Source organism: Onychomys torridus, chromosome 14, assembly GCF_903995425.1.
Source record: "Onychomys torridus chromosome 14, mOncTor1.1, whole genome shotgun sequence".
Taxonomy (NCBI): domain Eukaryota; kingdom Metazoa; phylum Chordata; class Mammalia; order Rodentia; family Cricetidae; genus Onychomys; species Onychomys torridus.
Window position 1 is genome coordinate 44,158,009 of NC_050456.1, and position 27,721 is coordinate 44,185,729.

A 27,721-nucleotide genomic window follows, 5' to 3' on the forward strand; every position below is an offset into this window, starting at 1 on the left:
AGCCCCTTAGCAAACCTGTAATTATACTGCACATCCTACTCTACACTCCACAAGGTAGATCTAGAAGATAAAAGAATCCAGTCATTAGAAAGGCACAAAACCAGATCTAAATGGTAATTTTGAAGTTCTTATAAACTGTCACTCTAAAAATAAAAATCGAAGCTTCATCTTTGGGACTGAAGTTTCAATGATTTTAGGGCTGGAGAGATGGCTCAGTGAATAAGCCACTGGCCATAACTCCAGCGCCCACAGAGAAACCAGGCGAGCATGTGGCCCACCTGTAATCCCAGCCCTCAGGAAGAAGAGATGGGGATTCCTGAGGAAAGCTGGTTAGCCAGACCAGCCAAAGCAGGGAGCTCTGAGCTCAAGTGAAAGACACTACCACAATACAGAAGAAAGTGGAGAGTGATCTAACCCACACACGCTCACAGACATACACACACACTTGTACGTACTCATGCACAGAAATAAAGTGTTTTTAGGGGGCTGGAGAGATGGCTCAGCACTTAAGAGAACTGCTCTTCTAGAGGACCCGGGTTCTATTCTCCACACCCACACAGTAGCTCACAACCAACTATAACTCCAGTCCAAGAGGATCCGATGGCCTCTTCCGGCTTCTATGGCTGATGCACACACATATATATTCAGGCCAAACACCCATACACATAAAGAACAGGGGAAAGGATATTTTCAGAAGCTGGGAGACAGCTCAGTGACACACAGCACTCGCCTGGCATACATAAGGCCCTGGGTTCACTCCCAGTACCACAAAACTTACAAAGTGCCCTCATTAGAAAGAATCTTACCACAAAGAGACAAAGAATTCTTTTCAGCTGAATGGTGCCTCCAGTCACCACAATTTTTGAAATGTCTGAAGTATCTACCAAAGACCCTAAAAAACAACCGTAGAGCCAGAAATAATGACACCAGTTTCATTATAATCCCATCTTCAGAGAGGAAGAGTTTTCCAAAACTATTTCACTCAAATCTAAATTTGGAAGTCGTCTACGAAGATCTAAGGAAAAAATAAGGAAGTAAGGACGTGAACAGGACAGGGAGAGGAAACAGGCACAAAGCAGGCACACTACCTCTGCCTCTTACTTGACTGAGCTCTGGGTTCACCTAACGGGGTAACTGGCGAGCCTGCTCCCTGGACTGCTACAGGTACAAAGAGTATCACAGCGACTATGGGAGGAGGCTTCACTGTTTTAAGTTGTTTGGAAGCACGATCCCACTGTGAAGGCCAAGCTACACTTAAACTCACAATTCTGCCTCAGCCTCCTAGGCGCTGCTGTAACAGGCATGTGCTGCCAGTGGTGTGGTTCAAATCGACACAAATCTTGACTTTATTAGAGACAGATAGATAAATACATGCACACATACACACACACACATACATACATACATAGGCACTAGACTTCCACAGGAGTTTCCTTACCAGTAAGATGGGTCCTTATGGTTCAAAAGTTTTAGGAAACTCCAAAAAACACTTCGACATAAGAATAGAGAAAATTCAAATATATGTATGTGTAAAGGTCAGGTATCATTTCGTTAGACATAGCTGAGGAAAAGGTGGGCCACTGTTTACATGTGCACAAGACCACATGTTGCTTTCTACAAAGAAATAACACCAAGAACACAAGTTTCAGAAGATCAACTACTACAGAAGACGCAGAACAGAAACGTTCTCTTCATTTTCTGTTAGTTTCCAAGGAGTCAGACCTCCCAGGCGGTGCACACATTCATTCAGGCAAACCACTAACACATATAATCAAAGCGACATCTTAAAAACAAAAAAGAAATTCACAAAATCTGATCACAGTGCATACTGTATTCATACAAGCCTTCTTAGTCAGGGAAATGCTATAGAAAATTAAGTCCATGTCTATCCTTTAGCATTTATAGACAGTTCATTTAGGTTTATTCTGGGTTTTCCTAAAATAATTAAAAAAAAAAAAAAAAAAAACCCTAGAAAGGAAATTCTTCCTGTATGTTCTTTCTGTACTGTAAATTACTTCCAAAAAGTTGGTGAGAATATAAGGAAAAAACAATCAGCCAACCCACTGTAAGGAGTACAAGTATCACTGTCACCACAAAACCACAAACACACATTCCTCCATTCTGTACCTGACTCTACTTCTCTCTGCTATTCTCCAGAGAGACACAGAAGCCTAAGGATGGAACCCTTGCTAGCCCATGACCCCACATCATGTTTAAGAATCACTGTCAGTCTGTCTGGAGCTGGGTTAGTGAGTAGTCTCTGGTCCAGCTGCCATCTAATTCTCCTCTTATTGATACACTATGCAAATGTACAAAACCTATTCTTAGCAAACTTTTCATGATACCAGGCATAACTTGAAAATTTTAGAAAAGGCAGCTGAGTAAAATGTGGCTCAATGTCAGAGCACCTGCCTAGGATGTACAGGACCCTGGGTTCAATCTCCAGCATAGGGAAAAAAAATCATGTATTTATCCAATAATCTCACAAAGAGATGTTTGACATCCATAAGCAAAAGGTAAATGTGCATCATAAGTCCAATAAGCAGCTTCTGAGCCTTGGTGATGCTAGTGTAGGGGGAGATAAGCACTGGTGAGGTATGGAGAATTCAGAACTCCTGTACACTGCTAATGGACAGACAGCTTCTACATAGCAAGGCCTCAAAACTTAAACACATAAGCCAGCAATTCTATTTCTGGGTATGTGCCCAAAAGAAAGGAAAGCAGCGTCTCTCAACAGATACCTGAACACTCATGCTTGCATCATTCACAACAGCTAAAATGACAGAATGAATAGTAAACAATATGTGCTATATCAACATATATACTGAAATATTCCTCAGCCTTTAATAAGAGTAAAATACTGAGACATGCTACAACCTGGATAAATCTTACAAACATCACGCTAAGTGAAATACACTAGTCACACAGGGCAAATGTTACATGACTCCAAACAGTGACCCTCACAGAGGCATGAAGGGAAACGGAAGTTGCTGGGGGCTGATGGGAAAAGAGGGCACAGAGGACATGAAAAGATGTTAGGTGGATGGTTGTATAGACACACAACAATGGGAACACACTTCCTGCCACTGGATTGAAGCTTTAAAGATGGTTCCGAGCTGGGCTTCTAATCCTACTTTTAATCCCGAGCAGTTAATAAAGCATCTACATCTATTTTAACTGTGCATGCTCAAAAGGGGAGGGAGGAGAATGAGAGAAAACGTTGAAATTTTTCTCATGCGTGCCTCTTTACACATCTTCCATGAATGCTCAGTTCATTTAAGTGACTGCATGAGTCTTAAGGAATAAATGCAGTAACTCAGCTACTGAATTTCTTCTGAACCTAATAAACCATTTAATCTGGGCTGCTGGAAATAAAGTTCTTCCCCTGATAGAGAAGTCAATAGGTATCCCATGAATGTCTACTTTAGGTTAAATGAGTGATGAATCCAGTATTTATTCCCTAGAATTTTCCTTCATGGTTTTCTTATAACATCATACAATCTAGTCTCATTTTTACTAACAATATCTTAAGTCAAAAATATCTTCTAGCCGGGCATGGAGACAAATATTCGAGAGGAAAAGGCAGACAACCTCTCTTGAGTTTCAGGTCAGCTACAGAGTCAGACCCCGTCTCAAAAAAAAAAAAAAAAAAAACCCAGTGTTCTCTCCCTCAAAACTTCCTGGAGCTGGAGCTCATCTTCACTACTTAGCAGGCAGATCGTGCTTTTTCCTTTCTTCAGTGCTACAGCTCAACGTCAAAGTCTCAGGACGCTATGCAAGTGTCCTACCCTAACGCCCTCCCTAACCCCATGTGCCATCTTTCAGCACTCAGATAGTGTCTACCGATTCAAGTATAAACACTGGGATCTTATTTATGAATTACCACCCCTTGAAGAAAAAGTGTTCCCAACAGGCATAGAGGTACATGCCTTTGATCCCAGCACTAGGGAGGCAGAGGAAGGGGGATCTCTGTGAGTTCAAGGCCAGGTTAGTTCACAGAGCACGTTCCAGGACAGCCAGGGCTACAAAGAAACCCTGTCTCAAAAAAAAAGGAGAGAGGAGAGAGAAAGTAAGTGTTCCCATAGAAAAATCAGACACCTGAAACACCCTCAGCTAAGCTGAAGGATCACATCAGTTTTTCTTATAATACCTTCTGATTCTACCTACACACTGCTACAAAAATAAGTATGCATTTTGGCCAGGTGTGATAGCACACATCTGTAATCCCAGAACTCAAGGGAGAGGCAAGAAGATCATCACCAAGTTTCATGCCAGCCAGGACTATATAACAAGACTCCTGCCTCAAAAACCAGGGAAAAGGGCAGAAAAGAGAAACAGAGGGAGGGAGGACAGGCTCCATAGCTACAGAGAAGCCCTGTCTCAAAAACCACACCAAAACAGAACAAAACCTTACTCTCATATATACTACTGTATATACAATAAGCCTAGTAGTATACGCCTCTATCCCAGCGTGTGGGGAGAGAGGCAGAAAGATCAGCAGCTCAAAGGCAGTTTCAAGAGTTCAAGGCCAGCCTTGGCTACATAAAACCCTGTCTCAAAGAACTGGAATTCCTTGCTCTTAATATACTGTGAAAATTAAAATATCATGCAAGTATGATCACCAAATACTTGTATTTGTATTATGTGAAAATGTAAATACATGTTATTAGTGATAAGCTCTACTTTCTTGATCTTTAAAATTCAATATTTTCAAACTCCACTTCTTTTAATGCAAATTAGTAGTACTATCTATTTTACGGGGGTCTACTTTCCAACAAAGACAGTGCAAATAATACATGTCAATAAGCAAATCAAGGATTTAAAAACAAAGACAGGGCCAATGAGACAGTTCAGCAGTTAAAGGTTGCTTGCTGCCAAATGGGACCACTTGAGTTCAATCCCTGAAACCCACATGGTTGGAGGAGAGAACCAACTCCCACAAACTGTCCTCTGATCTCCACATGTACATAATGTGCAAGTACACACACACACACACACACACACACACACACACACACACTAAATGTTTGGGGGAAAAAAAAAAGAAACAGACATTTCTGCCATTTAGTTTTCCAGCTTATCAACTGGAGAAATTCACCAATAGGGATGAGCCCTTTAAAAAGGAAAACAGGTAGACTTGGTCATATACCAGGAACTTCTGGGTCTGAAACCTCTCAACCCTCCAAGCTCCAACACATGAAGTTAACAGACACTGATCAATAAGGAAAGTCAGGAGGTGTCACCTGTTCACGGGTCTTACCTTTCAGCAGCGGCAGAGGTGTGAGCTCAATGGGCTTGCCTTGAGATCTAAACTGTGAGGAGCTTTGCGACCTCTTCTGTCTGGCTTTTCTGACGGACTTCCGAGAAAATCCGTCTACTTTATCCACTGATGGAGGAGTAGTTGGTGCTGAGGACATATCCCTACTGAAGAGAAAGGGGTGACATGAACATGGTCCCAAGGTGAAAGTATTCATGTTATACACATTCTAAAATTCTCATATACAATATTCATGAAAATGGGAATACATACCCAAAAAAAATCAATTAAGAAAAGTCTTGTCAGGGGGAAAAATATAAAAAGTAACATGACCACCAACCATTAAATAAAATCAGAGCTCTAGTGTACCAATCACTGCTCCAATAGAATCATTAAAAAGAAGCTGGCCTGGACTTCAAGTGTCTATACTGTCTGCTCATTTTAATTTCATAGCTCTTCCCATCTTGGGATGGCTAAAGCAATTTTGGAGCTATCCTGAAGCTGGAAAACGTCCATAGAAACATTTTCCCAACATATTTAATATTATGAATGGGCTAAAACCCTTTCTGCACTTCAAGAATCTACACAAATGAAGCCAGGTGTGGTAGCCAGTAATACCAACACTCAAAGAGGTAAGGCAAGAAAAGGGTTATGAGTTCAAGGCCAGCCTAGACTACACATAGCAACTTGAGGCCATCCTGGGACACACAGTGAGAGGAGATTCTGTCTCAAGAAAACAAACAAACAAAACTACATCAGTATCTATCTGACAACAAGGTAAAATGTACAATTACTGACACTTTCTAAACAGGACTTTGGGGGCAACGTGCTGCAATTGCTATTATGAGCTACCACACTGCAAATGAGGACAGGCTAGATTACTTGAACAAGAACACACAAAAGGCATAATGAGAATTATTTCAAAGCAGTCTTTTTAAATGAGGCTATCTTAAGTTATTCAAGTTAAATAAACAAAACCATGATAAAACCTAACACCAAGTTGAACTGCAAACAGAACTTCACAGCCTTCCAAGATGAAGTTGGGTCTGAGTTCAAATTACTGTTCACTTCCATCAAACCGATGGGACCGACAGAACAGCTTTCTGCAATTTTTTTTAAATCTCTTGAAATTATTCAAAAGGATAGATGCTAAAAGTCCCAAGCATTAAGCTCAGCCTCATTCGCCCAACTAAACAGATGTCATCATCCAGGTGGCACTGAGGCTCCACGCAAGATTAATGGCAGCCAGATAGCCAGAATGCGTACAATGAAGTGCAAAAATGCAATCACTTGACTGGCACACCAACACCTTAGACAAGTGCTTTTTTTACTTCCACAGAGTAAGACAGTTGCCTCCCCCATCTGTAAGGCTCAACAGTCACCTGGACTACCTGGATCCAATCAAAACAACATAAGCATGGGGGTGAGGAGTGAACAATGTTGAGGTTCAGTTTGGACTTTTGAAGACTTCTTGGTTCTTTCATTAGAAAGTTATTTCGTTTTGTTTTCTTTGACTTTTTTTTTTTAAACTATAATTTCGCCTTAAATATGTGACAGATAAAAACAGAATTGTAGTTTATAAATACCGTCCAAAATGTCAGAGTACTTTAAAATCTAGTGATCGCATCAGCAAGAAGTTCCACATCAGACTGGTAGGTTGTAAATGTAGGGACGTGTACTGCGATCTCGTATGTGACTATTTAGATTTCATATAGCCCTAGGAACACAAGATTTCTGCAAACCTCCTTCCTCCGTCACTCAGTTGGTCTCTCTCTTCCCCTATCTCTAACGATGATCTATAGGTAGCTTTCTTTATAATCATTTGCCTCTTAGGCGCTCAGCTCTGAATGTCAAGGATCTCCTCAACTCTAAAGCATTGCAGAACTGATAACAGCGGGGTCCCTGCGAAGCCTAGGGAAACAGGTTTCACCTGGACCACTGCGCCCTAAGCTTTAGCATTCTCCAAACAGCAGGCAAGCAACCGGGGCTTTTCCAAGGGGAAGGAAGAGATCAGGGAAGTGGCCTGTTTGTCTGTAGGTATGTTCGCATAAATCCCAAGCCCGGGAGAGGCTGCGCGGCCACAGAATCTTCCTCGCTGCTCCCCCGCCCCCGCCAGTGGATAAAAGGGGGGGGGGGGAGAAACGCCTCAAAAGCCGGAGGGAAAGGGGCCGGGGAGGCAGAGTGGAAGAGAGGTAGTGGCCTCCAAAGCCTCTGCAGGTAGATCAGACAAGTGGGCCGGGCGCTTGCTCCCGCGCACCCCACCCCGCCGCACCCCTCGGCCGCCCGGGCCTGGCCTTCCCGAACCCGCCGCCGCTCGGCAGGTTCGCCGGGAGACAAGCCGCGGGACCGGGAGCTGAAGTTACCTTGAAGCTCCTGGGGAAGAATCGAAGATGATCTGTGGCTGCGCTGGGCGGGCGGCAGGCTAGGGGCCGCGGCGGGGGCGGGCGGCGGCCCGGGACGCACAGGGGGAGGTCCGGGCAGCGGCGGAGAGCCCCGGGCTACAGCAGTCCGGGGCGACGTCCCTCCGGTTCCGCGGTGGCGGCGGTGCTTCTAGGCCTCTCGGCTGGCCCCAAACCTCAGCGCTCCGGCAGTGGCAGCGGCGGCCTCACGCGCCTCCCCCGCGGGCCCGTCCCATCAAATCGGTACCGACCCGGTTGCGGCTCGGCCGGTGGCTCTTCGCTCACATTCCCGGCGGGCGGCGCCTCTGCTCGTTGCACCGGACCCGGCGGCGGCGGCGGCGGCGACGCGGGGAGGGGGGAGGAGAGAGGAAGCCTGGATCTGCAGCGGCAGCGAGCACGGGAGTCGGGAGGAGGAGCTGGAGCCGCCGGAGCCGCCGCTGCCAGAGCCGCCGTTCGCTACCCGCGCAGGGTCCCCGTCAATGCCCCTTTCTCTCTCCTATTGTCAATATCACCGGGCGGCTGAGTCCATGGCACACGCGCAACCGAACCTCCTGGCTGGCAGAGCCCGCCTCCGACGCCCGCCCACTGGAGACTTCAAACGGGAAGCGAGACTTCATTGGTCCTCCGGCGCCTTCACTCCCCAGCCAGCATGTTCGGCTGAGATCTGATCAGGGATTGGCGGCGCGGGGAGGGGCGGAGAAACAGGAGGGGTGTGAAGAGACGAGGCCCTTGATTGGGCAAGGCGCCGGGGACCCGGATGCAGCCGCGAGCTCGGGCGGCTCGGCAGCGGCTTCCGCCAGGGCGTCTGAAGCTGGGAACTGCGGCGTCTGCTGGGCCCGAGTGGAGCGCGGCGGGCGCGGCTGGAGCTGGAGCTTCCGCACGGCGGGACCCTTGCAGACGGCGAAGCGTCTTCACTGGGGATTCCGAGAGCCACAGTGCAGCAGCCCCGGTGCCTCACGGTTCAGCCCGCAGAGCCCGACTCTGCACGGACCCCCGTGCTCCCCTGTGCCATTCCTGTCATCGCGGCCGAAATACCCTCAGTGGCCTCCGCGCAACCGGTGGGAGGCCTGGCCACGGGCTGGACTCTCACCTGGTCTCTTAACCTCCCCCCAAAAGTCGGTTCTGCTGATGAGCTCCTTGATGCTCCTGCGGATCTCGGTGGAGGCCCGCGCTCCGGGAGCTTCTGCAGATGGGGACGCTGTCACCAGCCTGCAGCCTCGCATTCAGATGACCCGCAGCCGCTGTTGCTGGGCTCCGAAAGACCCAGCCCCCAACTTGACATTTTAATTGACAGTTGGAGTCTGAGTCTCGTAGAGATGACTTACCTCTATCTAGAACGAGTACTAAAATACTTACATGTGTGGTTTTGCATCGTTAGTGAGCCCTAGGCCAAATGGTACATTTCCAGAGAATATTCTTAGACTGTCAGTCAATCTGAATGCCAGCAGCATACATTCGTTGTGGAAAAGAAGAATCCTTAATAACTAACTACAAGCATCAGACTACCAGTTGCTCAAAATTTGGAAAACTGAGAGGGTACATACAGAAGAAATAATAATACTCATAATCCATCAACCCGAGCTAACCACTATCATTTTTGTTGTACTTTTAGTATTTGTATTATTTCATATATATTCTCTTTCAAACTACAGTGCTTCATTCTGTAGCCTGCTTTTCCCTCTCAGTATCATGTCACGTGTTCTGTACAGTTAGGGAACATGTATGTATGTATGTATGTATGTATGTATATAAAGCTCTCCATCATATGCACAAGTGATAACAATGCGTTCATATTTCTTGTTTGTGCCATTTGTTGCAAATTTCTATCCACTTGGGTTGAAAAACAATTCTGTGCTATAAAAGAGACTGTTACTTCCCGGAACTGAAATGGGAAACACGGAAAGATGGCTTAAATGAAAGCAGGCTCCCCCTATTGACTCCGGACAACTAGCTGCTGACTGGCTGAATGTCCATTTTTGCTCTAATAAAAGTTCATTACCCTAGGCTGCATACTTATATAGAATGCCTGTCTAGTTCCTGCCTTCAAGTAACTTATACTCGCATACCTCAGTCTTTAGAAATGTTTAATATCCTAGCCAAGCAGAGCCTGTTTCCTCAATGTCTGATTGGTAAATGCAAAATTGAAACGAAGAAAGATTTTGAAGCCAGCTCAATTTCCCTTGGCAACAGTTGAACCGTTAAAAAGTAGTGCACATTTGAAATGCTCACAGCTGTTCCTTAGAACATTTCACATTTTGTAGAGTGAGGATTTTGCTTGCAAATTATGGATGTCTATAAAGACAATTCATTTCAAAGTCATTTCATTTTCTATAAAATAGCTGAGCAACTGAATTGAGCAGGTCTTTTTAATGTGGAAACATCCTTGCTTATATGAGGTTTGTTCTCTGGACCAACAATTTCATAAGGAGATCCCAGGGGAAGTGGGGTGTACTCCAAGGATAGTGCAAGGCAATCCACTTGCAATGTAGAAGGAAAAATGATGAATGCATCTATGCTTAAATTTAAAAGGCATTAAGCTCAATATTTTATATACAGAATGAATGACCCATGGGTCTACAACAGCGTAGATATCCTCCGGGAAAGGCAGGAAGTGTGCATCCCCAGAGGAGAGCAGAAAGGGTCTCTTCTACTTGTTGCGACATCCTGTGTTTGCTGGATTCTATGATTATATTATCTAGGTCTAATTAAACTAAACCCACAAAGCAGACAAATGGCCTTACAAGAGTCTCACAAAGCATAGAACAAGCAAATACTAGAACTGAGACTGCCATTATAAAATCTTTGACAGCCCTCCTTCAGAGCTGAAATGACAATCTAGTAAGTCCAACTGTATTTAAACTTAAACAGCAAAACTGTCAAAACAAATTTTAAATGTACATTTATATTCACCATCACCAACAGTGAACTATATCCCATGTACAAGTAGTATGACTGAGTCATAAGATAATGAAGCGAATGTGCGCCTATTTTATGAACAAATATACATATATTTAGGACACGTGCTCCCCAAAATATGCCGATGGGAGCGCATGAACAAAGGAATTTTGCTACTGCTATTCTAGATAGGAAAAGAAAAACATTTGATAATGTTTTCCCCCCATGGGGAGGGGCATCATCAAGTGACAAAATTCAATTCAGTTTTACCACATGGAAGCCTTCACTGTCCAGATCTCAAAGCTGAGCTTATCAGGAAGCTGTTGGCAGCTTGACCTTGGGATTAGAAGACACAGGGTATCAAAGTGTAGCTTACTAGTGAACTACAGAAGTGCTAGGATGAAGGGCGGCATCATAGAACTGGTTATCTACCAGACATCTTCAGAGGGAAACTAGGGAAACTAATCTAGTTGGGGGGGGGGGGGAATGAGAGGCAGGAGTACCTGAAGCTGGTTATGGCCTGAGGCCAGAAGCCTGGGAAAGCTGTGGTAAGGACTGCTTTCTTAGGACAACAGGGGCAGGAGTCATCGCTACTGTGCCTAAGGGACTGATGTCATATTTCTCTGAGCTGCCTTTATCCACTGGGAAACACTCTCGGCGATGGCATTTCCATGAGTCATCATTTTAATACTGCAGTTACGTTTTCAGATGTACTTCAAAGGTTGTAACTCTTTTACAGCTTTCGATGTGGCTAGTGTGGCTAATTATGGTTTAAGATTTAAATGGTGAGGTGTCCTAGTTCTCTACTTAGCAGCCTGAGCTGTAATCTAAGCTGATGGAAGTGGCTATCTGAGGACCTTTGCACTGTCTTATTCTGAGTTTCCGTGATGGATCCAGGAAGGGAGAGAGGCTTGATCTCTAATGGGGAAGAAAGGGAGGGGAAGAGCTGGCTGGGGACATGGGTCAGTCCATAAAGTGCCTACCCTGAAAGTATAAGGCCCGAGTTCAGATCTTCAGCACCCGCATTTAAAGAAAGAAAGAAAAGAAAAGAAAAATCTTTGTGTGGTCATGTGCATCCGCAACCCTAGGATGTTTATACACACACACACACACACACACGCACGCACGCACGCACGCACGCACGCACGCACGCACGCATAGGACAAAACAAAAGAAAGCAAGCTTCAAGTATACTTTATTTCACAGAGAATAAACCACAAAATAATGTACCAAGAAATACTCCCACTTGTAAAATTGTCAGTTTGTACAATTAAATGATTTCAAAGCTATACCTAATTATAAGCATAATGAGAATGTAGACTCTGGGGTCAGGGGTCATCCAGCTCCGCCCCAGCCTCAGTTTCCTCACAGATAAATAAGCAGACTGTCTTAACTCAGGGCTTAGTCTTAAGACTTAAATGAGGTTCTGTATTTACTACAGTGCCGGGCATGTTAACTGTTCAATAATTAATGATTACCGCAATCATCCTTTCCCTTTTTAAGACTCTTTACCCATCTGGAAACTTTTAAGTTTCCCCCACTGACCTTCCTAATTTTATTCTGGCATTCCTCCTGTGACAGGAAGAAGATGAGGAGCTGGGGAAACAAAGACATGCACTTCCACGCTTAGTGATAGAACGTGTGTGGGAGCATTCATTAGCAACAGCAGGGTTGTGTCTTACAATATCCATATATTTCTGAAAGTTTAAAAAAAAGATCAATTGGTCTCTGTCTTCATTTCTAGGAGGTTCAAACTATTTTTGCTCTAAGCTCACCTACTTCTCTTCCTTACTGTAACTTGTAGAACTGTACTAGGGGGCTGGGCATGGTGGCCCCTAATTCCAGCACTTGGGAGGCTGAGGTGGGGGAATGGTAAGTACAGACCAGCTTGTGTTACAGAGTGTGAGTCCGAATCCAGCCTGAGACACTGTATGACTTTTCCCAGGGAGAGGTGAAACAAATTTACCCCAGGTGGGGCACCAGGGCAGGCCAAAGAAATGATTCCATGAGGAGGGAGAGTCAGTTCTCTTCAAGGGTGTAGCCCATGGTAGGTCAACCCTACTTCACTGGTCGGCGTCACACCCATGAGCGTATGAGCAGCCCAAGTCATACTTATAAACAAAATGAAGCCGGGCGTTGGTGGCGCATGCCATTAATCCCAGCACTGGGGAGGCAGAGGCAGAGGCAGGTGGATCTCTGTGAGTTCGAGGCCAGCCTGGTCCACAGAGAAAGTTCCAAGACAGCTAGGCCTGTTACACAGAGAAACCCTGTCTTGAAAAACCAACCAAAAAAATAAATAAGCAAAATTAAAAAGGAGACATGAAAATGAGGTAAAAGGGTGGATGGTGGAAAGCGGATCTAGAGGAGCCATGGGGCAGTGAAAGTGAATATGATCACAGTACATTCTATGCATGTACAAAATTCTCAAAGAAGCAATCAAAAGATTATACATATATATATATACATACACACACACACACACACACGTGTGTGTGTGTGTGTGTGTGTGTGTGTGTGTGTGTGTGTATGTATAGTCTTTTTTTTTCAAGACAGGGTTTCTCTGTGTAGCTTTCCGCCTCTCCAGGATCTCACTCTGTAGACCAGGCTGACCTCGAACTCATAGAAATCTGCCTGCCTCTGCCACCCAAGTGCTGGGATTAAAAAAGCATATGCTGCCGCCACCACTACCCAGTAAGATTATATTTAAAAAAAAACATCCTCTACTACATATCAGGGCCTATCTCAAATAATGTCATGCTAGCATCAGGACCCTTGTGTCTCCCATTTACATTTTTCACTGAGTCATAAAGCCACGTCAAGTGATTAACCATGTAACATCTGCATTTGTCCACTTACACTCTTTCAGATGTTTGCACCATCGTGGATGGGGGGGGGGGTGCATAGGTCCCCAACACTCCTGGTGATTTATATACACAATTAATGGTTGGTGGAGGAAGGGAGAGGCACTTCCTTTAGTAGTATAGTCTCTGGTAAGGTGACCATGCTCCTGAAAACAACGCTAATGAAACTCACTGGGTCACCAGAAGAAGAAGAAAAACAAAACATGAAGTCAGAAGAGGGTCTAGTTGAGGAAAGAAAGGAAATACAGCAGGAATGGGAGGAGAGTAGAAGGGTAAGGGTGGGGATACATGTGAATAGGCTCCAAATACGTTATGTATATATATTAAAAGGTTGGCGGGGCAGTGGTGGCACACGCCTGTAATCCCAGCACTCGGGAGGCAGAGCCAAGCGGATCTTTGTGAGTTCGAGGCCAGCCTGGGCTACAGAACTAGTCCAGGACAGGCTCCAAAGCTACAGAGAAACCCTGTCTCGAAAGAAAAATAAAAGTCATAATAAAATCCATTATGTATAATTAATATCTACTAATAAAAGCATTTTTAGAAAGAAATTAATCTGCTCTTTTTCTAGGACCTGACATCATGGGCCACATTCACACAAAGACTGTAAAGAAGGAGACCCAGGTCACCACTGCAAAGTACTACAGGCACCTGGGTAAGGACTTCAACACCATCAAGCGTGTGTGCAAAGGGATCACCGTTATCTCCAGAAAGAAAGCCTGCAACAAGCTAACAGGCTGTCACCCATCTGATGAAGCAGATCCAGAGAGGTCCGGCAGGAGGTCTCTTTATCCAGTTGCAGGAGGATAGAAAGAAGGAATAATTGTGTTCCTGAGGTCTCCCCTGGATCAGATCACTGAGGTAGTCACTCTGGGAAGCGAATGGCAGTCCCTCCAACCTGCCGCTCACTCAGCCTACAGTTGAGATAAGTCTCAAAATATGAAGTAGAGATGTTTCTTTTCTTTTCTTTTTCTTTTTTTTTTTTTTATTTATTATGTATACAGAAGAGGGTGCCAGATCTCATTACAGATGGTTGTAAGCCACCATGTGGTTGCTGGGAATTGAACTCAGTACCTCCAGAAGAGCAGTTGGTGCTTTTAACCTCTGAGCCATCTCTCCAGCCCAAATGTTTCGATCTGTCCTGCAGTATTTTCAAAAGACCTGGGACAAGTTTAAGATGTGGAATTAAATTAAATGTAGATTTAAATTGTTTTCCACCTGAGTCTAGCCTAGCAAAACAGTGAGTTTATTGGGGTTATTTACAGGAGTATGGGTGAGGGGTGGTCATAAGAACTTGGTTGACTCAAAAGCAGCTGCATCACCAACACACCTCACCCCAGCTCAGGAGACAACACACAGCAGCATCCTTGGAGTACCTGCAGTGTCTGCAGACAGCACAGACAACCAGAAGCTCTGCTCTTTGCATCAACTGTCTATCAACTCTAACTCAGGGGGCGGGGCCTCGTGAGTCTCCTAACTTCCAGGAGTTTCCTGAGCCCAGTGAGTTTGGTTTCCTTTGTAGACTTTAACTGTTTCATTCACTTTCTGAGGCTGAGCAACCCTTCTCTTCCCTCCAGTAGGGAACCTTCAACCCAAAGGAAACAGTCACACAACATTGAACTACACAGAGAGACTGTGTCTTGGAAAAAGAACCAAGGCCCTGGTTTCTAGGCGTAGCCTGACCTTCAGTGGCAGTATAGCCAACCTTACTATGACGGGTATCGGCTTCCCTCCCTGCCCTTTGTATCCCTAGGGGGACCACACCCTCCCTCACTTCATGTGATCATGGAGGAATTGTTGACCATGATGCTTCCTTGTTCATTCCCTCTAGGGAAATGTGTACATGACTCAGAGGTCAATTATATCTTCTTCAACATTTGCTTTTTAACTGTTGGGATCATGAACCATAGAAGTGACTTAAGTTGAACCTACCTTACAGCTAGCTTACAAGAAGCCAGGCATTTGGAAGAAACTTACAAATATGTTTCAACCTTAGAACTGCTAGATCCAGTGATGCCTGAAGCCCGGCTTAGGAGTGCAGGCCAATAAATTACCCTGCTTATTTAAGTCACTTTAGAGTTAAATTTCTGTTCATTACTCTCAAAAGACTAGGGCTGGAGAGATGGCTCAGAGGTTAAGAGTACTGGCAGCTCTTCCAGAGGTCCTGACTTCAATTCCCAGCACCCACATGGTGGCTCACAACCATCTGTAATGAGATCTGGCCCCCTCTTCTGGCCCACAGGCATACATGTAGACAGAACACTGTATACATAATAAATAAATCTTTTTTAAAAATTCAGACTAGTGACACGAGAGGCTGTTAATCACCATAACCTCTTTTTACTTTTAATCCTTAATTGTAGGTTTTCTACACATTGAAATAAGTGGAATATTTGGGTGAAGTCTGATCTTATACATGAGGGGAATCAGTTAAAGTAACCCTGCCAGGAATTCTTTTTTAGTATAGTTTATCAAGCCTAATTTACTCACATAATTAATTTTTTTCAAGTTCAGGCTCAAAGCTGATATCTCATAAATTATGAGCTTGATGGGGCTGGATAGATGGCTCAGAGGTTAAGAGCACTGACTATTCTTCCAGAGGTCCTGAGTTCAATTCCCAGTCAACCACATGGTGGCTCACAACAGCAAACCTCCAGACTGGGAAGGATGGTGAATGCCTGTAATTCACTTAAATTGTAATTAGCCAACATTGGAGGTGGAGGCTAGAGGATCAAGAGTTCAAGGTCCTCCTTTGCTAAAATATTGAGCTCGGGGCTAGCCTGGACTACATGAGACCCTGTCCCTAAAATAAATATCAATCTGACTTTTCCTGGATCTAGTCTCCTTACTTGCAAACAACATGGGACTATCTGAAGAACTCTGGGGAGCCTCGCAGCACTTCAGGTAAGTACTTAGGACCCTCCCTCTCTTCACTCCTGCCCACTCCTAAAAACATTAATCCTTTCCTCTGTGTAACAGTCCTGGCTGTCCAGGAACTCAGACCAGGCTGGCCTCAAACTAGATCAGCCTGCCTCTGCCTGCCAGGTGCTGGGATTAAAGGTGTGCGCCACCATCACCTGGCTTGGGTTTAATTTCTTAAACATAAGTTTTAGTTCAGACAAATAGAAAATACCAGCGCAACTCCTAGACAAGCAAGCGGGAATCTGCCTGGCTTTGCCTCCTGAGTGCTGGGATTAAAGGCGTGCACCACCACTGCCTGGCAGCATTTTCTTTTTTAATGTAAAATGAGAAAAAGAAGATATTTCTTGAAACCCAGTGGGGGGTGGGGGGTGGAATTAGCTCAAATAGGAACAGGAGAAACTTGTAGCTACCTGTCCCCAGGACAGGTATCTGCCTTGAACTCTTGGCCATGCCCTTCCAGGTCTTAATGGTACATTGCATCAAGGCATCATCAGGTACACTGGAAGGTAATTGTGCCCTAAGCACAGTCACACTACCTTTCTGATTCTGTTAATCTCATAACAAAGTCACCCCAGGTGTTCTAACTTATCTTGGTACATGTGTGATGCATGTGTGGATATAAGTGCATATCTGTGTGCATGTATCTGGAGGCCAGGGATCAGATACCTTCCTCATCACTTTCCACCTTGTATTTTGAGAGAGGGAGTGGTGGTCTGAATGAGAAATGTCTCCCATAAGCTAAAGTATTTGAACTGTTGGTCCCTAGTTGGTGGATGTTACAGAACCTGTGGTGATATATTGTGTACCCTAATAAACTTGCCTGAGGATCAGAGGACAGAGCCAGCCACTAGATTAGACATAGAGGTCAAGCAATGATGGCATACACCTTTAATCCTATCACCCAGGAGGCAGAGATCCAGATGGATCTCTGTGAGTTAAAGGCCACACTGGGCTACATGAGATTGATCCAGTCTAGGAGAGAAACAGAGCCAGGCAGTGGTGGCACACACCTTTAATCCTAGCACTTGAGAGCTCATGCCTTAGCCTGGGAAGCACACATGCCTTTAATCCCAGCAAGCAATATGGCAGGGCAGAGAAAGGTATATAAAACATGATGAAACAGGAACTCACTCTCTTTAGGCTGAGGATTTCCTAGAGATAAAGAGTCAGTGGCTGGCTGTTCTGCTTCTCTGATCTTTCAGCTTTCACCCTGATATCTGGCTCTGGGATTTTTATTAAAAGACCATCTAAGATTCGAACAACAGAACCTCTTAGGAGGTGCAGCTTTGTTGGAGGAAGCACATTACAGGGACGGGAACTTTGGGAGTTTATAACCTTGCCCCACTTCCAGTTCACTGTCTCTACTTTGTGTTTGTGGCTGATGATGGAATCTCTTGGTTTCCTGTTGTGATTACCTGTTGCCCTGCCTCTTCAGCCAGTACGGACTCTCCTTCTGGAACTGTAAGCCCAAATAAACTCCTTTCTCTACCAGTTGCTGTATTTTATCACAGAAACAGTAACAAATATGTAAGGTCTCTCATCAAACCTTGAAGTCATAGATTTGGCTTGGCTGGCCAGTAAGCCCCACGAATTCTCCTGCCTCTGGATAACAGATAACAGGAACTCCCCTGTTAGCCAGTGACAGGATAGCAGGTGCATACTGCCATAGCCAGCTTTTGCATAGGTGCTGTGAAGCTAAACTCAGACCCTCACTTCCCCATAGCAACCACTTTGCCTATTAAAGTATCTCCTAGTCTCCCCAACTTTATTACTTTATTTATTTATTTTTGTGTATGTATGGGCACCTTGGGGGAGTTGGTTCTCTACTTCTATTATGTAGATTCCAGGGGTCCAACTCAGGTCACCATGCTGGATGACATGTGTTTGTTACTCACGGAGCCCTTTTTCTGGCCCCCTCTCTAACTTTGTAAACTGGCATGTAATTATACATATGTATGTGGGACAGTGTGATATTGCCATATGTGTATACATTGCTTAATGATCAAACCAGAGTAATTAGCATATTCATCACCTCAAACATTTATCATTCTTTGTGGTGAGAACATTCAAAATCTTTTCTAGCTATGTAATTTATTCTCATAGTAAGCTGTGGTTAGCCGACAAGTGATTGGACAGATGGCAACAAGATATTACAGGTTTTGAGACAACAGATATATTTTAAGGAACTAGTTGTAAGAAGTATTTATTCTTGGGGATCCTACGTAAGTGATTTGGGGATATGGAAGATGACAGAGTCATTTTACAATACATCAAAGTGCCACCATCAGATGTTCTTCATCAAAATAGCCACAATTTCACATCAAAAGTATTAAGAAAAAAGAAAAAAGGAGGCCAGCAAGGTAGGCTGGTAGTAGACTTTTCATAGCCTGTGTAAGGCCAACCAGATAAGTTGGACTTCATCAAGAGGAGAGATAGCTCAGTGGTTAAGAGCTGGGTATGGAGCATACATTCGTAACCCCAGCACCAGGGAAGTGGAGACAGGTGTACTGGAGTTTGTGGCCAGCCAGTCTAGCTGAATTGGTAAGCTCTAGGGTCAGTGAGAGACCCTGCCTCATGACACCCAATATGCACTTTAAGCTCCTATACATACATACATGCATGCATGCACATAAACAAATAGACATACATATACAAAACCTTTTTGGGCTCTGGCTCAGTTGATTCAGTGCTTATTTAGCATGTTTGAAGCCCCAGGTTCAATTCCCAGCAACCCTCAAGACTGGGAAGGATGGTGAATGCCTGTAATTCACTTAAATTGTAATTAGCCAACATTGGAGGTGGAGGCTAGAGGATCAAGAGTTCAAGGTCCTCCTTTGCTAAAATATTGAGCTCGGGGCTAGCCTGGACTACATGAGACCCTGTCCCTAAAATAAATATCAATCTGACTTTTCCTGGATCTAGTCTCCTTACTTGCAAACAACATGGGACTATCTGAAGAACTCTGGGGGAGCCTCGCAGCACTTCAGGATAAGTACTTAGGACCCTCCCCTCTCTTCACTCCTGCCCACTCCTAAAAACATTAATCCTTTCTCTGTGTAACAGTCCTGGCTGTCCAGGAACTCAGACCAGGCTGGCCTCAAACTAGATCAGCCTGCCTCTGCCTGCCAGGTGCTGGGATTAAAGGTGTGCGCCACCATCACCTGGCTTGGGTTTAATTTCTTAAACATAAGTTTTAGTTCAGACAAATAGAAAATACCAGCGCAACTCCTAGACAAGCAAGCGGGAGGGCTGGAGAGATGGCTCAGAGGTTAGGAGCTCTGATTGTTCTTCCAGAGGACCCAGGTTCAATTCCCAGCCCCCCACATGGTGGCTCACAACTGTCTGTGACTCCAGTTCCAGGGGAATGTGATCCTCTCTTCTGGCCTCCTTAGGCACCAGATGTGCACATGGTACACAGGCATACATGTGTACACCCGTACACATAAAATAATAAAAATATTTCTAAAAAGTAAACAGAGAATCTGGGATTTTTGTCGTCCGTTTGGCAAATCTTCCACAGAATCCATTACTGTCACCATCAATGCTGTGTTCTTTCTATTATGCAGTTGACTAATTCACTGGCAAAGCCACATCCTCTCACATCCTAAGATCCACGTTAATTTACAAATTCAATAAACTCAGTACCTCCAAACAAGGTAAAAGAAAATGAAAAAGAAAGAAACTAGGTGCCGCGACACATACCTGTCATCACACAATCAGAAGTGTCATTTACATCATGCAGTGCACCTTCCTAATGCTGTGACACTTTAATACAGTTCCTCAGTGTGGTGACCCCCCAACCATAAAATGATTTCATGGCTACTTCGTAACTGCAATTTTGCTAGTTATGAATCATAATGTAAATATCTGTGCTTTCCAATGGTCTTAGGTGACTTCGTGAAAGGTTCTTTTGACACCCCCCCAGAGCGGTTGTGACCCACAGGTTGAGAACCACCAACACAGTGAGTTCTAAGCTAGTCGGGGTTATATACTGAGACCCCATCCGGGGAAAAGGAAGGAAGGCTTCAGAGACGAATGTTATTTAGAGTCCTCATAAGTCCATGTGATGCATTTCTAATACTTACCTCACTCAACATGCTGCCCTTCAGCTCCATCCATGGTATTGCAAAAGACTGGATTTCTGTTTTAGGACAGAAAAACAGCATACCGTCTGGTTTTGTACCTTACCCATTCAGTATTCTATTCCTTATGTGATGTTTATGTTTTTTTTTTTATAAATAAATGTGAAACTGGAAAACATGTTAAGAGGCATGCAGGTTTTTCTGTATTAATTAAGAGCACTTCAATTTCTCTCTTGCATGTCCATCATTGTCAATGACTTTCTACTGGTTAAGTTATCCTGACATTCTTGAGATAAATATATTGGGTCATGGTTATTGTTTTTCTTTTTTCAAGACAGGGTCTCTCTGTGCAGCTCCGGCTGACCTGGAACTCACTCACCAGCCTGGCCTTGAACTCAGAAATCTACCTGCCTCTGCCTCTCTAGTGCCAGAATCAAAGGTGTGCGCCACCACTGCCCAGCCTGGGCCATGCTTTTAATACAAATATTCATTGGGCTGGGATATCTAGTATTTTAATTGTAGATATGAATACATTAATAAGAGTCGATCCCTTTCCAATGTTTACCTAGTTTTGAAATCATATAGCCTTAAATTCCATCTCACCAGTTATCAGGATTTATACCTCAATTCTGCCTTCCCTGGTGTGGTGGTCTGGATGAAAATGGCCCTTAGGGGCTCTTAAGTTGTCCTCTGATCTACACACACCACACACACACACACACACCACACACACACCACACACACACACACCATACACACACACACACACACAGGCAGTAAACAAAGCTTCAAGTTTAAAATTATGAGTGAAATAAGAAAGTTTAATCATATATTGAAAGGAAAATTGAAACAGAATAGCCCTGCTGTTACATTTCCATTTCTTACTCCTAAGTCTCAGAACGAGAATCTAGTGAGGTAATTTTTCATCAGCAAAGCACCTGGGTATCAGTTACCCAAGTGTAAATAGAGTGTAGTAAAGTACAAATGCAAGTATTTACTAAACATATTGCTCTCATTTTAGGAAAATACTATCCTTCATTCCTTAACAAAAATAAAATTGTTTGGACTCACTAGCATGCTCAGTCCATGCTCTGAGCGATGGCATAGGCGCCGTGAGCAGGCACAAGCTCCTCAAGTTACTCAACAGTCTGATGCTGTATGAACAATGAAGATAATTTCAAATGTAGAAGGTTTGAGCCTAAAAGTCACAGCCCAAGCCAGCCGCTTCAGTCTCCCCAGCTATCTATCTAAGAGTCCTTTTCAGAGAGGCTTCTTCAAAGCCAACTGACTAACCCAACACATGGGTTTCAAGACCTAGCTTGTAATTTCCCCGGCAAGTCACTGACTTTTTTTTTTTTTTTTTTTTTTTTGAGCTGAGGATCAAACCCAGGGCCTTGCGCTTGCTAGGCAAGTGCTCTACCAGTGAGCTAAATCCCTAACCCGTCACTGATTCTTATACTCAACTGGAGGCTTTAAAAAACATTATAGAGTATGTCAGGACACACGCTAAATCATTCTCAATATTTGTCTGGGACTGTTTGCTAATTGCTGTTTTTACAGGTAAGCTTTAAAAACATTTGCTACAGGTAGCAAAAATGATTTGAAACTGGAAGAGCCTGCAAATTCCCAGCACGGCGACGTCACTGCTGTTTCCTTCTCTTGTAAGAATCGCTGCTGTGGACTCGAACTCGCTGCTGTACGGAGGAAGCTATTTTCAAGGTGCCCTTCTTTGTGAAGGTCTTCTCCATAGCTCCAGGCTTCCAGAGCAACAACTGTGCATCTTCTCCTCCCGTCAGCAGAGAGTCCTCGGAAACGTCCCAACAGAAAGAACGAACAGTGGCTGCATGTCCCCCCTGAAGGCTGGTCACACGGCTCAGGCCTGACGAGGTGCAGCTCATTAGGTGAATCCTTCCTGTGTTGGTTCCTCCAATAACAAACAGCCTGTCCACCTTTTCATGATATAGGCCACCAATCAGGTAGTCCAAATGACCTTCCTTTCCATCAGTTATTTCTCTCACATCCTGGATGTTCAAACATGTAATTGGCTCATCAGTATCCAAATGGTTCAGATCCCACCAACAAAATCCTTCATCGTGTGTCATGCAGTAAATCTGTTTATAATCTCTTCCAGACCAGCCAATACAGCTCACTGATGAAGTGGAGTTACAGGTCGCAACCAGCGCATCCTCTTCATTATCGATGCTGATATCAAACACATTTACCAGGCCATCAGTTGAACCAGAGACGACCATGTTGGGATTGCTGGGATGGAACCGTACTTGAGTGATATCGTCACTGTGTGTCTCTGAATAGGCACCAAGTGGGTCTCTAGTAGACGAATCCTGAGATGTGGTCCTTGCATCCCAGAATACCAACAGTGCATCATCATCAACTTTTTCTGTACCAGCACAAATGATATGATCGTTGCAGTTGACATCAAAACTGATAAAAATATTGGAAGGGTAACCTTTGAACAACTGCACGGGCTTTTCACTAGCTAACCGAGCATCCCAACATTTCACAGTGCCATCTGTACTTGCAGAATAGACATTGTCACAGGAATGTGCAAACCTGACTCCATTAAGAAGTCCGGGAGCGCCACTAAATTCTCGTAGTACATTTAGTGTCTCTTTATCATATATTCTTATTGACCCATTTGAACACAGAACAGCAACCAAGCTCCTTTGTTCCGCTTGGACAGCCTTCGATGTGTCTATACCAAGCAGGTAAGTGGGCTCTTCCGGTTCCGAGGAACGTCGAACAATATGTAGATTAGCAAATTGTTCCTCGATCCTCTCCATGTCAGCAGCAACATCCGCAGGTATACAGCTCTGTAATAAAGACAGAAAAATCAAAGTTACACTCAAAGCTTCGATGAAAGAACAACTGAGTCACAAACACTTGGGGTAGATGCCTGCCCAGCTGCCATTATGTCGTCCTGGGACCTGCACGGATTTCCTGAGCCACTCAGAAAGGCACCTCTGTACTTGGTCCTTTTCTTTCAGATGCTAGCTAGTGCCTGGGCACGTTTCCTGGGTTTTCTCTCTCTTCCTCTGATGCTCCTATCTCCACAGCCACTTCTGCCATGCAGCTGTTTCCCATGCTCCAAAAGCTATCTCTCTCTCTCTCTCTCTCTCTCTCTCTCTCTCTCTCTCTCTCTCTCTCTCTCTCCCCTCTACCCCCCATCTCCTCCTGGGCAGCTCCTGCAGATCTGTCAACTTTCCTGTCTGAAACACTAATAAACGGTCCTATAACATTTTGGAATGAAATAACTGAAATAAATCTTCTCTAATATTTTAACCTGTTCCTTTCCATGATGTAACTAAAACACAGTTGACTTTTACCCCATCACTCTTACTACAGAATTTAGCATAATATTTTATGCTAATGAGAACATTAGAAAGCATAGGCACTTATCCTCAGGAGTTCCTTTGAGTTCAAACACAATTACTGACCCAGCTCACATCAGCCAGACTTGGAATCATCTGTCCCCAGCTGCCACATGCTACTTTAAATTTAAATAGAGATGTCTAGGCAAAAAACAATCCCCCCAAAATGGTCATGACTTAATCCTGGGACCTGAGAACAGGTTAGCTTACATGACAAAGGGGACCCGAGGTTGCAGATGGAATGAAGGCTGCTTGCTAATCAACCTAATTTAAAACTGACCTTAAAATAGGAAGATTATCCTGGATTATCTTGAGTAAAGCCAGCATAATCACAAGTGTCTTTAAAAGCAGAAGCTGGGGTGGGGTGGGGGAGGAGCACTTGGGAAGTGGGGAGATACAGTATTGCTGGCTTTCTAAGAAAGGACACGCCGGGACTGGAGAGATGGCCCAGCAGTTAGGAGTACTTGCGGCTTATCCCGGATAGTTGGTTGTCAACTTGTCACAAGTTAGTTATCCGGGAACAAAAATCTTGAGAAAATGTCTCCACCTGATTGGCCTATAGGCCAGTCTATAGGGCATTTTCTTTATTAATGACTGATGGGGAAGCCTCCCACCCATCCACTGTGCTGCCATCTCTGGGCAGATGCTCCTGGGTGCTAGAAGAAAGAGGAAGCCATGAAGGAGGGGCAAGCCAGTAAGCAGGACTCCTTCATGGCCTCTGCATCAGCTCCTGACTCCGGGTTCATGACACATGTCTCTGGTCAGTGGATTACAGGCTGGAAAATGAAATTAACCCATTTCTCTCCAAGTTGCTTTTGGTCATGGTGCTTTTTGTTGTTGTTGTTTTGTTTTGTTTTGTTTTGTAGATTTATTTCTTTATTATGTATACAGTGTTCTGTCTGCAGGCCAGAAGAGGGCACCAGATCACATTACAGATGATTGTGAGCCACCATGTGGTTGCTGGGAATTGAACTCAGGACCTCTGGAAGAGCAGCCAGGGCTCTTAACCTCTGAGCCATCTCTCCAGCCCAGTCATGGTGTTTATCACAGCAATAGAACCCTACCTAAGACACTGCTTTTCCAGAGAACTGAGTTTGGTTACCAATAATCACTCAGGGCAGCTCACAACCACCTGTGACTCCAGTTCCAATGGATCCCACACATTCTGGCCTTGGCAGACACACGTAAATGGTATATGCACATACATGGACATATACATACACATAAATAGGAATTTTTAAAAAGAGCGGGGGATATATGCCAAAGAATGCAGATAAGCTCAAGAAACTGGAAAAAGCAAGGAATCACTTCTCTCCAGAGCTTCCCAGTCTTGTATAATATTAAAGGGACCAGCCTTAATATTATACATCCCAGGGCTTAGGAGAGAGAACTACTAACGGCGAAGACTATTTTGGGGAAATAGAATCTCAGCACACCGAGCTCCATAGTCCACTTGCTTTAATTCCTCTGGCATAACATCCTATATACACAACTTCTGTTCTCTTCTCGTGCCTAGCTTCTTTCTTGCCTGATTTCTCTCTATACTTATCTACTTCTCCCTCTAAGTTCTATCTTAATTTTCTCATCTTAATTCTGCCTCATCTAGGTCCTTTTCATCTTGTTCTTACCCAGCTAGTGCTTCCCCATCTGGCTCTTCCTCATCTTCCATCTCGTTCCTCTAGTCCTTCAATCTAGTCCTTCAATCTAGTTCTTCCCCATCTCAGTTTGTTCCTCTCAAGGTCTTACCTGTCTAGTTCTTCCATTTTCTTTTCTCTTCTCCGACCCATGCCCTGGAAGTCCCGGTATAAGAAGGGAGGGTCTGAGCTAAATTGTGTAAAGCTATTACTTAATGTCCACCTAACCTAGGCAGTGTCCCCTTGTGGAATTTACCTTAAGTCAGGAGGCTTATATATGGGCTGCTATCACTGTTAGTCCTTGAAAGTTGGGCACCCACCTGGGCGGTGTCTCCTTGTGGAATTTAAGTCAGGAGACTTGTATGTGGGCTGTTACCACTGTTATCCTCAGAAGTTGGGCGCCCACCTGGGTGATGCTTCCTGTAGTCCTTGAAAGTGGCTAAGGGAGATATCTGATTCCAGAGAAAGCCTTTCCTGAGGCTGTTCTCCAAATACCTGGAATGTGTATGTCCAAAGAGTGATCAGTCCACACTGTTAGCCCTTCTTAGGGAAAAGTCAATTGGGAAAACTATGAAGGCACACATGATTTTCATAACAGAAGACAGCTGATATATAATAAGCCAAATAACACCAAAAACTCCTTGGAATTTAGCTTCCTCTGGAGGAACTCCTTGATCCCTCCAGGTAGTAACTTTGCCATAACCAGCTGAGTTCTTACGATATATTCCTGCAGCCCACAGCATCCCAGTGGATATGCACCCCGCCTATACCCCAATTTTAGCCCAGGGATATCCGCCCCAGACTTCTGACATTTGAAATTATAAAACAGCATACTTGTACTGTTTCAAACTCCCCAGAGTCCAGTCACTTGTTTATTAGTGGGAAACCAATAAAATAGACATTCATGGTAGAGAATCCTTAAGGGCCTTCAGACAGTAGCAGCTCCTAAATGTTAGAACTGGGATTCAAACATTGACAATCTGGCTTCAGAAAATATGCCCCACCCCCTTTCCTTGAGACAGGGTTTCTTTGTGTAGCCTTGGCTGTCCTAGAACTAACTCTGTAGACCAGGCTGCCCTCAAACTCACAGAAATCCATCTGCTTCTGCTTCCCAAGCACTAGAATTAAAGGTGGGCGCCACCACTGCCTGGCTCAGAAAACATGCTCTTAACCAGTGATCTGGATGGCTTCTCTACAGTAGGCTGCATGTAGAACAACTTTAAGCCAGAAAATCTGCATACTTTTTGCTTTCATTTTCTTTTCTTTTCTTTTTTCAAGACAGGGCTCTCATGTAGCCCAGGATGACTTCAAATTTATGATGTAGTGGAGGCTGGCCTTAAACTTCTCTTCTTTCCTCTGCCTTCCAAGCATTATAAGCATAATCCACCATATCCATTCTTCCCATGGTATTTTTCACCAATGAATATTGTAGCCTGTCTTACAAACTGACATGTTCTTTTTCATTTTGGAGATGGGGTCTCACTACACAGCCCTGGCTGGCCTAAAACTTTTGATGATCCTCCTGCCTCTGAGTCCTAAGTGCTAGGATTACAGGTAGATATCACTGCAGGTGGCTCTCACATCTTTACTCTTAAGATGAATTTTTTATGTTGCTTTAGTGAATGTCATACTTGCCCCTACCTCAGAACTATCAAAGCCATTACCTTTTCAGCTAGAATATTTCCTCACATTTTCTACATAAGTCACTCCTTTCTATTCAGGTCATAGTGGATGGAAGTCATCCCCCCAGAGATCCTTCCCATCAGCCTTCAAAAGAAGCTCCTACAGTTCCCTAACACATCACCTATATTGGTCAATTTTATTTTTATGTATTGATTTCTTTTCAAGACACCTCTTTCTTAGAAAACAATTATTTTATACTAATTATTATAGACCTTCTTGTCATTATTGCTATGATGATTTAACAATGACTTATGTAACATTTATATCCAAAAGGAAGGGAAACAGAATCTCTCTGTGGATGTTGGCATCTGCAGGGAATCCTTGACTGCATTGTCGTATCTACTGAGAGACAACTATACCCATTTCGTTCTCAATACCATTTCCAAAATGAATTGATTTTAAGTGATAACATAATTATTAATGACACAATCTTAGATGGAGTAGGGGGGTATGAGATGGTAGACAAATGCTTTTGGGCTTGACTGATATTCATTAGAATAATGTGGACCCTTCTGACCATTCTTAGCTTCATGATAAAACCAAACACTTATAGCTGCAAATCATTGATTTTTTAGCTTCCGTAACATTAAGTTTATCAATAT

General features: G+C 44.1%; 2 protein-coding genes across 3 annotated transcripts in view; both read right to left on the minus strand.

The window, feature by feature from the left end:
- Nucleotides 1-8,820, minus strand: part of Ppp2r5e (protein phosphatase 2 regulatory subunit B'epsilon) — a 152,137-nt gene extending 143,317 nt beyond the window's left edge. The window contains exons 1-2 of one of the 2 annotated variants that reach the window (XM_036205845.1): nucleotides 7,621-8,820; nucleotides 5,261-5,421 (exon numbers count right to left, since the gene is read on the minus strand). In XM_036205845.1, the coding sequence (XP_036061738.1) occupies nucleotides 5,261-5,417 (157 nt within the window). In that variant the 5' untranslated portion in view covers nucleotides 5,418-5,421; nucleotides 7,621-8,820. Of the gene's footprint in view, nucleotides 1-5,260; nucleotides 5,425-7,620 lie in introns of both variants that reach the window. The other variant, XM_036205843.1, reaches the window with a different exon arrangement.
- A 13,005-nt stretch (nucleotides 8,821-21,825) lies between these two features.
- The window catches only part of Wdr89 (WD repeat domain 89), a 43,144-nt gene continuing 37,248 nt past the window's right edge, over nucleotides 21,826-27,721 (minus strand). Inside the window, exon 2 of the mRNA XM_036206234.1 lies at nucleotides 21,826-23,244. Coding sequence (XP_036062127.1) covers nucleotides 22,054-23,214 — 1,161 coding nt within the window. The 5' untranslated portion in view covers nucleotides 23,215-23,244 and the 3' untranslated portion in view covers nucleotides 21,826-22,053. The remainder of the gene's footprint in view (nucleotides 23,245-27,721) is intronic.